The sequence below is a fragment of the Theropithecus gelada genome, chromosome 4, assembly GCF_003255815.1.
Source record: "Theropithecus gelada isolate Dixy chromosome 4, Tgel_1.0, whole genome shotgun sequence".
NCBI lineage: Eukaryota > Metazoa > Chordata > Mammalia > Primates > Cercopithecidae > Theropithecus > Theropithecus gelada.
In genome coordinates, this window is record NC_037671.1 from 35,730,098 (window position 1) to 35,743,378 (window position 13,281).

Sequence of the window (13,281 nt, forward strand, 5' to 3'; positions counted from 1 at the left end):
GAGAGGGGCCAGTGAGAGGCAGAGAGGTGGGAGGAGGCGCAGAGAAAAAAGCTCTTGCCACTGCCCCCACCCAGTATTTCCCCTCCCTTCAAGGTCTGAGGTCATTGGTCTGGTGGTGGGAATGCCTCGGAGTTTCCCAGGCTGACGTCAGGGTTCTACCTCTCGGAGGTTCTAGGGCAGGGAAGTGGGGAGGGGAGGTTCCCTGAGATCTCTGTCTTTGAGTTTGGAGTTTGTCTCTGAGACAGATTTCGGAGGGGTCTTTCAGTATTTGTGTGGAGATCTTTCTTAGGACTGAGTTTCCTTTTATGTTTTTTGTCTGGGGGGTTTCTATGTTTCAGGGTCTGTGGTCACACTCTGAGGTCTTTCGAAGTCTTCTTCATGAATTTTGGGTCTCTGAGTTGTCCATCTCTGGACCAGCTGAGGTCTCTCTCTATCTCCCCTTAAATCTGGAGTGTCTCTGTCTCTGAGTTATCAGTCTCTGAGATCTGAGTCTGGGGTCTCTCTCTAGGTGTGAGTTCTCTAAGCTCTAATTCTACATCTGGCTTTTTCTGAATCTGGGCCTCATCTTTTTCTGAGTCTAGGTTTCAGGTCCTGATCCCTGAAATCATCATCTCAGGGTCTGGAGTCTAAGATGTCTGTGGGTATGGAGAACCCTTTTGAGCCTGGATTCTCAGATTTTGATCTTGGGTTCCTCTCTCTGGGGGATCTGGGGTCGTTTTTTCCTCAAACCAGGAGTCTCTTTTCCTCTAGATTTTGGGCCTGTGTCTCAAATTAACCCACGGTGGGGGGTGGTGAAGTATCTTTCTCTGTGGGTCTAGGGTCTCTCTCTCAGGGTCTGGGGTCTGCATCTTTAGCACCTCTGTCTTTCTCTGGTGTGTTTTTGAGTCAGGGGTCTCTCTCTCTCACAATCTGGGCCTCCCCGAGTAGGGGTGGGGGCTGCAGAGTCTCTCCCTCCTCCTCCTCCTCCTGCTCTCTTAGCTCTCGCTCGCTCCCCCGCCCCCCCCTCTCTCTCGGCTGCCGCTGCTGCCGTTGGCTCTTATTCTCCTCCTCCTCCTCCTCTCTCCTCCTCTCTGCTTCTCTCTGCTCCTCTCTCCTCCTCTCTCCTCCTCCTCCTCCTCCACCTCCTCCTCCTTCTCCCCCTCTTTCTCCCCCTCTTTCTCTCTTCTTTCTCCCCCGTCCCCCCGCCCCCTCCCCCCAGGCCTGATGAGCAGGTCTCGAGCCTCCATCCATCGGGGGAGCATCCCCGCGATGTCCTATGCCCCCTTCAGAGGTACGTGGTGGGGGGAGGGGGAGGGCCATATGGGGGGGCAACAGGGGGAGGGGCAGGGGGCGGGGGAGAGTCGGGGCCAAGGGAGGGGAGCGGCTGAAATGGAGAGAGAGGGGAGGACCGGGAAGGCAGGGGTGGGAGCAACCGGGAAGGAGGGATTGGAGGCCAGAGGGATAGGGGTAGATAAGGGACGGAGGGGCCAGGAAATGGGCCTTGAAAGGGGGCTGAAGGGAAAATGATGAAGGGGAAAGAAAGCGCCAGAAAGGGGTGGGAAGGTAGAAGGATTGGGTTGGGGAAAAAGCTGCAGAAATAATTTGGGGGTGGGAGCTGAGTGATGAGGAAAACATCAAGGAAATAGAGGGACAGAGTCTTGGAAGAGGGGCTAGGAGGGAAAAATGAAAACATAGGGGTGAAAAGAGAAGCCAAGAAGATGTGGGGGGAGAATTTGGTGGGGGACTCAGAGTATGGTAAGGGGTGGAAAAAGAGAGGAGGATGGAGGGAGAGAAGGGGCCAGATGGAGAGAGAGGGAGGCAGTGGGGGGTGGGGGGATGGAGGGTCCAGATGGAGGGAAGAGAGGAGAGATGGAATGGTGGGGGAGGGGAGACCAGGGCAGGGGGAGGGCCAAATTATGTGTGCTTGGTGGGGTGGCAATATAAGTAAAATTAAGTGATGGGAGTAGGGGACAGGTTAGGATCCTGCCCCAGCCTCTGACCCTCTTAAAGGCTCTTGACCAGTGAAATGTAACCTCTGGGGTCTTAATGCTATCTTCACTTCATCACTTTTACCCCCTTCCCCCACCCCTCCAATCCTTATTTCCATTCCCCCTCCCTCCTCTGCTGTCCATCACCTATATCTTTCCCCCCATATGGTGTCCGTTCCTTATATGAGTCCCCCTTCTGTCCTTCCCCTATATCAGTCCCCTCTCTGGTGTCCATTGCCTCTCTCTATCTCTTTTCTATGTGGTCGCTCCCTTATATCTCTATCGCTTCTCTACTAGTCTGTCTTGACCCCTTGTCATAGCCCCCGCATTAGGTCTGCCTCCTTTGCTCTGACACGTCCAGTCGAGCCCTTCAGGTGTATTCCCTTGCCCCTAGGCATTTACCATCATTTCTGCCTCCTTTTCTTTTATATCTACTCCTATTATTTGTCCCCCAGACCATTCCTTGTCACCACAAGTCTGTGCCTACCCACTTTCCCTTAATACCTCAACTCTTATTATCATTTCTCTTTTCTTGTCTCCTCTACTTATTGGGGTGTTGGAGATTTGGGTTACAAAGACACAGGTTTTGATGATTAGAACAAGGGATCCCCATCTCAGCCCTTAAGAGATTTCTCATGCTAGTAAAAATTTTCCCTTTCTCAGTCATGTTCCTCTGCCTCTTGCATCTGCCTCCAGAATCATTCTTCACCAAGTCCAGACAGTGTGTGTGTGTGTGTGTGTGTGTTTCTAGAGTTGTTCCTAAGTTCCCTGCTGCCAGGAGAAAGATGCCCTCTGAAGTCTAACCTGCCTCCCTTGGTTGCAGCCTGAACCAGCCCTTTCCCAAGATGCTTATGTGTATCAACAGATTTCTCTTCTGAGTATACCAAATGTCTAAGTGCGGTGGGCATGTTGCCAGCAATGTCTGTAGTTTCAGAGGCTAGGTATTGGTGATCTTTGTGTCTAGAGAACATTAGTTAGTCTCTGGAAATGGGTTGAGATAGAGTTTCAAAGTATTGTGGTTTCTAGATGGTGGACATTCTGAGGTGGACATTCATCGCTCACTGTGATCTGGAGGCTGGGTAAATTTGAGAGATATATTTATAGACAGAAAAGGGCTGAATTTGCAAAACTCTGCTACTCAGTGCATTCTGTTGGAATGAAGCTCAAAGACCAGTTCTCCTGCAGTATACTCATGGTTATCCCATAAAAGTGACAGAGTTTGATCTTTTTTTCCATCTAAAATCTGATACCTTAAGCTGATTTCTCTTTGCTGTCACCAATGTGACCTCTCTCTTACTTCAATAGGGCCTGTGTGGCATTGGGGTTTAAAGGAGAGGCAGTTTGCAGGAAAAGCGGTATGGCAAGAACAACAGAATTGGGGAAGGAGGACCCTGGGATCATCTCAGCCATGGGTGACACTTGGTCTACTATTCTCTCTTCTGAAAGTTTTGTTCCCATCTCCAGCTCTCGTCTTTGGAGGCCCCTCTATGTCACCAGGCCTGGATATTCCATTCTTTCCCCCTGACCTCTTTCTTCCTCAGGCTCTTCGCTGTGCCTTGGGAAGGCTCCTAACCTATGGAGTGGCTTCCATCCTGTCCATTGAGACTAGGTGGGGTGAGGTGGTGGGGGCAGTGTTGAATCTCTGGGCACTGAATGGGGGAAGAGATAAATTTGGTCTCTACTCGTCCAAACAAGGGCATATTTCTCACATTCTGCCCTGGCCCCTCCACAGCCAGATGCCGACAAAAGCCATCTTCTCCTTAACACCAGAAGAACCAGAACTTTCCCTAAAGGATGAACAGGGTTGAACTAGGGGAGGAGGGCACAGAGGAGGGAGAGTTGGGAGGGGAGGCCCTCTCATGTCTCTGACTCTGTGAACAGGTAAGCTCCCTGATTTCCTCTTTTCTAGATATTTAGCCCTCTGAATCTCATGATCCCAGTGTTCCTACACACACACCCCATCCTTCTTTCCCACAGCTGTGTAGCTTTCCTCATACTCTTTTATAGAGGGATGGTGCCACCTTCCAAGTCCTTGTCTTCTGCAGCTATTTGGATGCCTTCCTCTACCCAGATATCTGACACCAACTTCTCTGTTTTTCTCCTGCCAATTTTGTGGCATCTCCACCTTATTTTCCTGAAGTAGATGGAGAGCTCCTTCTTCTTTCTCTGCCCCCAAACGTGTACCTTCTCTGTCATATAATTCCCGTCCCTGAACCTCTGCATTTCTTCCCCCAAGTCTCCAGAGCCTTCTGTGATGTGATCCTCTCCTCTTTTCCCCTATGTATAAACGCTTGTCTTGTGTTCCTTTAGAGTTGCCAGGTGCCTCACTTTCAACTGTGATCTCCTGAAGGCTGGTGGGGTCCCCTTCTCACTTTGTGGACTCTCTTCTTGCCATTTTAGGCCTCTGCTTCCAAATACATAGAGCCTCCCTTACTGTTTCTGTGTATCTCTGTCTCCCAGATGTACGGGGACCCTCTATGCACCGAACCCAATATGTTCATTCCCCGTATGATCGTCCTGGTTGGAACCCTCGGTTCTGCATCATCTCGGGGAACCAGCTGCTCATGCTGGATGAGGATGAGGTGAGTGGGGTGAGAAGGCTGGGGAAAGGCATGTGGGAGAATGGGGAGAATCCTCATTAGTGAAGGGGAGAGAGACACAAAGAAGGCAGACAAAGAAGAAGCATTTGCAAATGGCAGGAGGGTGGCTACTGAGACTTGGGTTGGAGTGTGACAAGAGGGGTAGTCATCCTCTCACTTTGGGAAGGGAGTCTTTGAGGGTTATGAACTGTGTTGGGGAGGAGATGTATCTGAAGATTTTGGGGTGGGGAGGCTCCTGTTTTCATACTGTCCATATTGTAGGATAGGTTAGAATGGGGAAGGGGAACTGAAAGGTTTGGAGAAGGGGTGAAGACATGGAAAGCCCTCCCCACCAAAGTAATCTTCAGGACCCCTCTCTGCTTTGCCCACTGAGCAAGACTCCCAGTCCTTTCTCCATCAGGGGGCAGAGTGCAAGGAGGAGAAATTGCAGGACCCAGAGAAAACGCAGGGGATAGAGGAGGTTTTCGGTAGCTGAAGGGTAATAGGAGAGAAGACTGAGGTCAGTGGATCTTGGCATGATGGGGGTGAAGACTGGGAGGGTGACTGAGATCAAGGTTCAGAGAGACACTGAGAGGGATTCTGCAAGGGAATGGTTGGACATCAGGAAGGAATATTAGGGAGGGGAACTGGGAGTATGTGGAGTTATCTAAAGGAGTAGGAGTGGAGTAGGGGCAGGGACTAGCCAGAGTAAAGGAGATGAAATGGACAGAGGCCTCTTATGGAAGGTGGTGGCCAGGTATGGAGATCTGAGAGCCAGGGGAGTGTGGGTTCTGATTTGGGAGCTGGGTCAGTAGGAGTGTCCATCGGAGGAAATAGAGGATGAAAACTGGAAGGATACCCCATAAGTGTGAGTCAGGGAATGGGGGTGATTTGGGGGACAAGCTTTAAAGAATGGTAGGGTAGCCTGGAAAACCAAATGTGATGAGAAATGGGCCCTGAAAGTTGTTGGGAATGGTGTGATGAGGAAGGGTTAGAATTCGAGTCAGGGCTAACTACAGTGTCAAGGGACCTGTGGGGGCAGGTGAGAGTGTGGAGAGATGGCTGGGTAGACAGCTTCCAGGCCACAGAGTAAAGTAGAGGTGTTAAGGAGAGGATATGGTGACTTTGAAAGGGGAGGTGGTTTGCGGAGTCTAAGTTTTGGACACCATTGGGAGAGATTTGAGTGACTGTGGTCAAACCCCTCGATGAAGGTTTGGAGTCCGTAGGAGAAATGGGGGAAACTGGAACCAAGAGTGGGGACTGTTATAGGGATGAAGAGGGAAGACCATGGATTGGGGTAATGAAGGAATGACAGAGATAGGGACAGATTGAAGGGACCAGTGGCCAGCAAGCTGAGGGGCAATTGGAATGGCCGGTCTGGAGTAGGAAGGGCATGTGTGTGGGAGGGGGAGTAGATGGAACTGGGAAAATGAGCAGCCTGGACAGACACAGGGAGCTGCAATTGGATGGGTGGTGGAACTGGGGCTGGGAGATAGTGAGGGGTCTGTTCCTGTGGCTCTTGGTAGAGGTGGAGGAGACTGCAGGGGTGGAGGTGTATGGAGGTAGGGATGGAGGTGGACAGGGGGAGTGGGGTGTGAAGCTTAGGGAAAGGTGATGGCTGAGGGGAAGAAGGGAACTGAGAAATGTTGGGTCGGGTGATGGAAGGAGATGAAAGGTGGGGGAAGGTGACCAGGCCCTCTGGGGGGAGGGGAGGTTGGGTCCCAGTCTGGCCGCAAGCCGGGCCGTGGGAGGGAGACAAGCTGTGGATCCTGATTATAAATGCAGCTTCTGCTACCCCCGTGACAGGCTCGGAGGGAGAGAAGGGGGTAAGGGAGGTGGGAGGTTGGGAGGAAAGCAGGGAGAATGGAGGAACTGAAGGTCAAGGGAAAACTGGATTCAGGAAGTAGCTAACTTCTGAGGAGTTGCAGAAGAGCTGAGTAGGGTTTGGGAGAATTCTCAGGAAGGTGTTTCAAGACAAATGGAGGGAGAAAAGAGGGTGGGACGGGAAGGAATGAGAGAGACAGACTGGGGGAGAGAAGGGAGAGATCCAGTCACCAAGTGTGGAGGGGCCGGGGCAGAAGGTGGGCAGGCTGAGGGGGGAAAGGGAGGCCCGCCCTTCCTGGGAGGGGGCGGAGAGGGGTAGAGGGAGGGGAAGGGCGGCGTGGGCCAGGGAGGTCTGAGACACCCCCACCTCCCCTAGATACACCCGCTACTGATCCGGGACCGGAGGAGCGAGTCCAGTCGCAACAAACTGCTGAGACGCACAGTCTCCGTGCCGGTGGAGGGGCGGCCCCACGGCGAGCATGGTACGGCGGCCGAGCAGGCTCTCATGCCCCGGACAGGCGAGGGGAGAGGGCTGAAGGTGGACGGGGCTGGCGGGGCGGGGGCGTCGGGGAGCTGCGGGAGCTGGCCGGGGGCGGGAGAAGGTGGAGACAAAGTCTCGCTTCCCGAGGGGAGATGGCGCCCTCCTCTGGAAGGTGGAGCGGGACAGAGGCTGTGGGTGAGAGGCCCCTGTAGGTCCTCGCTCGGCTTCGCTCCCTTTCTCCTCTCCAGCAATGAAGTTTGACTATTTTCCTGGTGCTTGTAAAAATAGTCTCCTTAGATCTTTAGCTTCCAGTCCATGTGTTCCTGCCCCTGCGCCTCCCAGCCCCTGGTCTGGGATCTTGGAAAGAATGACCTAGTTCCTGCCCTCCCCCCAGACCTCTGCCCCACCCCTATGCTCCTGATTCTTCTTCCGGACCTTCAGTCCTTGAGGTCTCCTTTTCTTGCCCCCTTTGTTTCTTTTCTCATTAGCTGCTTCTATTTTCTGCAGTTGTATCACCCCCTTTCTCTTTCCTCCCTGATTTCTCTTATTTTCTGTACCCCTCTTGATTACCCCGTCCCTCCCCTCTGCTCCCGGCGAAAGTCCATCAGACTCCCATCTCATCTCCTTTCTGTCTGTAGAGCTATCTGCTCGGTCTGTCTCTCCAACTCTCTCCCTCTCTCCATCTGTCTCTTCCCCTCCCTCCCCCTTTCTGCCCCCCCCCAACCCCCTCTTTAGTCATTTAAAAAAAGATTTTTGTCTTCCTGAGAAGTTCGCTTAAAAGGTTTCCATGGGAACAGTGAGGGGAGATGAAGGCAGAGAACAGAGATCTGCAGCCAAGGTGCAGAGAGACGCCCTCAGCCCCCGGAAACCCCCTCGTCACTGCCCCCTTCCACTGCATTTCCCTTCCCGGACCCAGCGATCCAGGTTCCCCATTCTTCCAACCCCCGGGTGACCCCTTTTTCCCACCAGCTCCCCCTCCCCTCAGGAATTCAGGCTACCAGTTTCTTTCCCTTAGAGAGCCGGTGACCTGTCCCCATCCGTTGGCTCCTTCCAGCCTTCTGATAGGTCCAGGCCCTACTAGCCTTGTGGGCCGGTTTGGGGACCTTGGGTGGGTGGGTGGGTGGGTGGTCAGGGATGTGTGTCATTGTCATGGAAACCCCATACCATGGGGGTGTGTGGGTAGCACATCTCTGTAAGGCAAAGTCAGGTGGTGGTGGAGTGTATACAGAGAATGTGTGTGATGTCTGTCACATCTGTGTGTGTTATGTATATGTGTGTATGTCATGTTCGTGTCTGGGGAAGATGTGTGTGTTTGTGTGCACGTGTGTATACCTGCGTTTCCAGGCCAGAATGGTCACATGCTCACAGAGCATGTTTATCATGTGTCCTGTGGTTGGCAGATCTGCCCACTTATTCCCCATCTTTCTTCTCCTTATCCTGAGTCCTCAGGGTCTAGGGGTCTCTGGCGGGGGTCTCCCGTGTGTTTTGGGTGGGGACACCGTGAGTGTTTGGAGTTGACGTGGCACGTGGAGGTTGCTGTACTGGGGTTCACTAGGGGCTGGGAGGGGTTCCAGGGGCATATGTATTTGGGGGGAGGGCTTAGTGAAAGTTGATAGGGGGTGAACATTTAGGGTCTTCAGGGAAACATGGAATGTGTAAAGGGCATAGAGGATGTGCAGTGGACACGGGTCGTTGGAACCTTGGGGACTTGGCTATGCAAAGGTGTTTGCTGAGGCTGTGGACTCTCCAGCCCGGGAGAGGTCGCCGGACCTTTGAGGGGCATTGGAATCCAGGGCTCCTCCTCTGCTGGGTGGAGCCGCGAACCCTCGTTCTCTCCGCGGTTTTGTGTGTGTGGGGGGGTCCTGCTCAGGAGGGGATGGTGGGTGGTCTGGTTTGTTTTGGGGGTCCCCTTGCCCCCCTCCCCCGTCTCTCTCGCGCTGTCTCCGGGCGACGGGGCTCGTGACAGAGGCGGCCACGGCAGCAGCGGTCGCCTAGCAACGGCGGCGGGGCCCGGGCAACGGCGGCAGCGGCGGCGGAGGGAGCCGTTCCCGCGGCCGTCACCGCGCGGCCGTCCCGGCCGTCCCGGGCCCCGCCGCCGCCCTCACCGCGCCGGGCGGCGCGAGCCGGGCCGTACCGCCCCCTCTCCCTCCGCACCCCGCCCTTCCCCCGCGCAGGGGCGGGGCCCCTCCCCCACCGGGGACACCCCTGACCCCCCCCCCGGGGGGGCGGTGCGAGGTAAGGGCGGGGCCAGGCGGTCTAGGAGCGCGCGTGGGGGGGGGAGGCCGCCGCGCGCGTGGGGCGGGGGCGCGCGTGTGCGTGGGCGCGGGGAGGGGGGTGGGGAAGCCGCGGTGGCGGCGGCGGCGGCGGCAGCTGCTCCCTCCGCATGTTCTCGCTGCATCTTCCGAGTGGGGGGAGTTATGGTAACCGGAGGGGGACAGCGGAGGTCGGGAGGGTCGGGGACCGGCCTCGTGCGGACAGGGTCTTGAGCACGCGGGGGCGGCCGGTGTGTGTGCGATCTTGGAGCCCCTGGTGGAAGGGGCAGCCCGTGTGTCCGCGTGTGTGTTCGTGCCCATGCTCGTGTCTCCTGTGTGTCGGTACCATGTGCACACGGGGGCCCAGTTCCTCGTGCACACATGTGCAGCCAGCCTTGTGCAAGTGTGTCCTGTCTTATCCTGCCTCTGCCTGTTTCCTGCCTAGGGGGCTGTTGGGCCAGCCATGGGCTTGTGGGGCAGTTCGTGGCCATGCTGGTCCATGTCACCTCTGACCCTGAGCATGCATATCCCTGGCTGGGGCTCACCTCCTGTCAGCCTTCTGTGTGTGGGAATGTGTGGCCCTATGAGCAGGATTTTCTGTGTCCCTGGTGGCAGGTGTGTGTCTTTGCATGTGTGTTCCAGCACTGGCCTGAGTATCTGTGTCAGTCCCAGCATGGGTGTCCAGGGCGTGTCTGGATGTGGGTGGTGTGGCGGGGGGGGAGTGTGTGAATGTGTTCCTTGGAATCCTACTGTGTATGAAACACCTTTGGGCCGGGCAGGTGTAAGCCCTGCTTGGTCAGTAAGTGGGGACAGAAAAGCTCAAAAAGGGAAAAAATGGGGTAAAGAGGAAAAGTGGGGAGGGAATAGGAGCGAAGGAATGAGAGAGGCTTGAAGAAGAGAGCAGAGAGCAGGCCAGGGAGAAATAGCTGGAGAATGGGAATGTGGGAGAAAGCCGAGCCAGACTTAGGAGAGAACAGGGGATAAGAGCTTAAGATGGGGAACTGGATAGAGATAGTGGGAAAAGAAGGGGTCTGGGAGCTGGGAAGGCAGTGGGGAGGAGAGAGTCAGGCCTTCTGGTAAAGTCATCTCTGAAAGAAGAAAGGGAAGAAGATGGGAGAAGGCATTGGATTCTTGTAGGCCTTGTAGGATCAGGCTTGGTTTTGGATCAGGGAAGGCCACTCAGGCATACGGGCTGGCTCACAGTGAGGCCTGTCATGGCAGGGACTGTCATTAGAGGTTCATATGCCCAGCACAGAGCTCTGTCTCCCATTTCTCTGCTCTGTGTCCAACCCTGTCCTTCGCCCTTCTCTGGCAACCTCCCTCCCCTGGCTCCCCTTGAGAGCTGCCAGCTGGGTGTGGAGAGGAAGAAAGGCCAAGGAAAGGTTAGGGATTTGGAGGGCAGGGGGAGATTCTGTGGGTGATGGCAAGATTAGAGATGTTGGAGGGGCAGGAGTCCAAGCCCTTGCTGTGTGTGTGTGTGAGTGCCATTGTGTGTGTACACAGGGTGTGTACATGTGTGGGTGTGTGCACAATGCCTGTGTTACGGGTTTGTGTAGGTGGCTGTTATGTGTGTGCATGCGTGTATACATCGTGCAGGCATGGGACATGGAGACCCAGGATCACAGTTTATGCTTTTCAGGTTTGCTGTGTGTGTGTATACACGGGTGTGTGTTATTTTCTCTGTACATGTCACTGCATGCAGCACTAATAACAGGATGTTCAGTGTTTCTGTCACTCTGTCCCCCTTTCCTCTGTGTTTCTGCTATTCTTTTCCTGCGGCAACAAAAGTCTTTAATAAGCGTATGTGTATGTGGCCTCTGTGTTCCTGTGACTTATGAGTGAGTTCATGGATCTTAATTCTTGATAATATGTGTAAGGTTATATTACTTGCAAGAACCAAGCAAGCCAATTAGCAAATTTGTTCTTCTGTTAATGCTTTAGTTCCAAAGCAGAATTTTAATGCATTTAAAGTTAGACTTTATGCCTTTATTAGATGAGCTTGCACATGAAAATAATGGCTGAGCTCGGTTCCCTGAAATGAGAGTGAGGCAGCCATACCTGAGAAATGCAGAAAAATGTTACTAGGGAAGAGATATCCTGAACCATTGGATGCACTGCTTAGTGTGTGCCAGAAGGATAATTAACACATTTGCTCCTGGTTTTTCTTTACTCTGGTGGCAATCTTGGATGCCTGTGTTAGAGTGAGAGAAGGGCTGGGGGAGGAGAGGGGGTTGTCCTGAGACAGAGCGGATATGGTTGTACTTTTCACGTGAATGAAAGGATGTTTGTGCTTCTGAGATATGGGGATACCTTTCTGTGGTCAGGATCATGGTGTACTCAAGCATGTATTTCAGGGGTTAAACTGGAATTCCCCTGCATGGGGATATGCGCGTCTTAGGGTTATAGGTCCATTTCTGTAGTGTGCTGTCCACATGATTGCCCAAGAGACTTGGGCCACAAAGTCCACACGAGCAGCTCTCATGTGGGTAACTGGGTTCAAGTATGTACTCCCTTGTTGTAGTACTCACATATGTCAAAGCATGTATCCTGTGGGGTGTGTGGGCCTTAGGGTCTCAGAATGTGGATCCGTGCTATGCCCGTGCTCACAGTTGTCTGTATGTCTCAAAAGCACATAGATCCCCAGTTATTTTTTTGTATTGTGGTTCTCATATACACGTACCACTACAGCTCAGTGTATGTTTCTGTACTATACACCTGTTCCTGAGGGAGTGATAGGGTTCTCGTGTCATGGGGTCCACCACCTGGGTTTTACAGGTAAAGGGGAGCTGGGGACTGATTCTAGGGCAGTTTGCAGGCAATTTGCAATTCTGGAAGCAGACAGTGAAAATATAATTGTGGTCCTCCCTTGTTCTGTTCTGGAACCTAGAGGGTTAACAGGCAGCTCTTCCGGTCCACCCCCCTCCTTCCAGCCTGTAGCTTCTTGTTGCCGTGGAGATGCTGGCCCCGCCCCTGATGCAGCACCTGCCCCCCCATTGGCTGCAGTGGTGACTGTGGGGCTGAGGGGGGAGCCCAGGCCTGGGCAGCCATTCTGGAGCTGGAGCCGGAGCTTGGCATCCCCCCACTTACATTCTCTTCCAGCCCCTCGGCCCCTCTAAATTCCCTTGTAGCCGAGCCTCAGCTTCCTTTTTCAGAGCTTGCCATCCCTCTAGGCTCTTGGCAGGCTGAGCTGCATCCGCATTCACCTCCCCTCCTCCTCCTCTCCCTGCCCTTACTTGGGAGTCCCCAGAACCCCCACTGCCCATCCTTCCTGTTCCCTGCCCCCTCCCCTGCATTCTTTGCTTTTCCCCTCCCCCACCTTCTGAGCCCCTGCCACTGCAGTGCACGTGGAACCGGCTCCTTCTCCCCTCCCCCCACCTGCCCCTTCCTTGGATTTTCTGTCCCCGGCTTCTCCCTCTGCTACTCTTCACAGGTCTCTTCCAAGACCTCCCCCTCCAGTCCAGGGAGGGGGTCATGGGAGGCAGCCCTGGCCCTCCAGACAGACAGGGGTTCCAGGAGGTGGGGGGCAGATGGAAGATGTGTCCAGCAGGGGGAAGAGGAAAGCCTGCCTATGGGCAATGACCTTTAACCCATCTTTCCCCCCAGCTGGCCCCTTCTGGGGTGGGTGGGCACCAGGGACCTAGCCTCCCTGGATCTTTGGTGTCCTTCATTACTGGGGTTTTACTGACCCTCTCAGCCATGCCCCCTGCTGACTGCTAGCCCCAGTCATGGGCCTAAGGCCTCCCACCCCATCCCCCTCAGGGGGCTCCTGCTCAGGTTCCTTGCCCCCTCCTTCCCGCTGCCAGCCTCTCCGCCGTCGCTGCTCTTCCTGCTGCTTTCCGGGGGGTAGGTGAGGCCGGAGCTGAAGGGCAGAGGGAGGTGGGGGCATGCACTGGGGTCAGGGGTGGGAACCTGGGTTAACAGCTTCCCTCCTGGCCCCCTCCCCAACTTCCCTTCTGGCCCTTTTCTCCCCTCCAGAATACCACTTGGGTCGCTCGAGGAGGAAGAGTGTCCCAGGGGGGAAGCAGTACAGCATGGAGGGCGCCCCTGCTGCGCCCTTCCGGCCCTCGGTGAGTGGTGCCTACCAGATGTGGCTCAGCTGGGCCCCCTCCCCTCCAGCCCCAACTCGGGCCCTAGGAGTCTGAGAAAGAGGGCAGGAGGGGGAAAGAGGGAGTGAGATT

General features: G+C 54.7%; 1 protein-coding gene across 3 annotated transcripts in view; it reads left to right on the top strand.

Moving 5' to 3' along the window:
- Window positions 1-1,014: 1,014 nt before the first annotated feature.
- SYNGAP1 (synaptic Ras GTPase activating protein 1) overlaps window positions 1,015-13,281 on the top strand; it is a 33,957-nt gene continuing 21,690 nt past the window's right edge. For all 3 annotated transcript variants that reach the window (XM_025383828.1, XM_025383829.1, XM_025383827.1), the window contains exons 1-4: window positions 1,015-1,270; window positions 4,428-4,549; window positions 6,747-6,852; window positions 13,079-13,170. In XM_025383828.1, coding sequence (XP_025239613.1) covers window positions 1,204-1,270; window positions 4,428-4,549; window positions 6,747-6,852; window positions 13,079-13,170 — 387 coding nt within the window. In that variant the 5' untranslated portion in view covers window positions 1,015-1,203. The remainder of the gene's footprint in view (window positions 1,271-4,427; window positions 4,550-6,746; window positions 6,853-13,078; window positions 13,171-13,281) is intronic.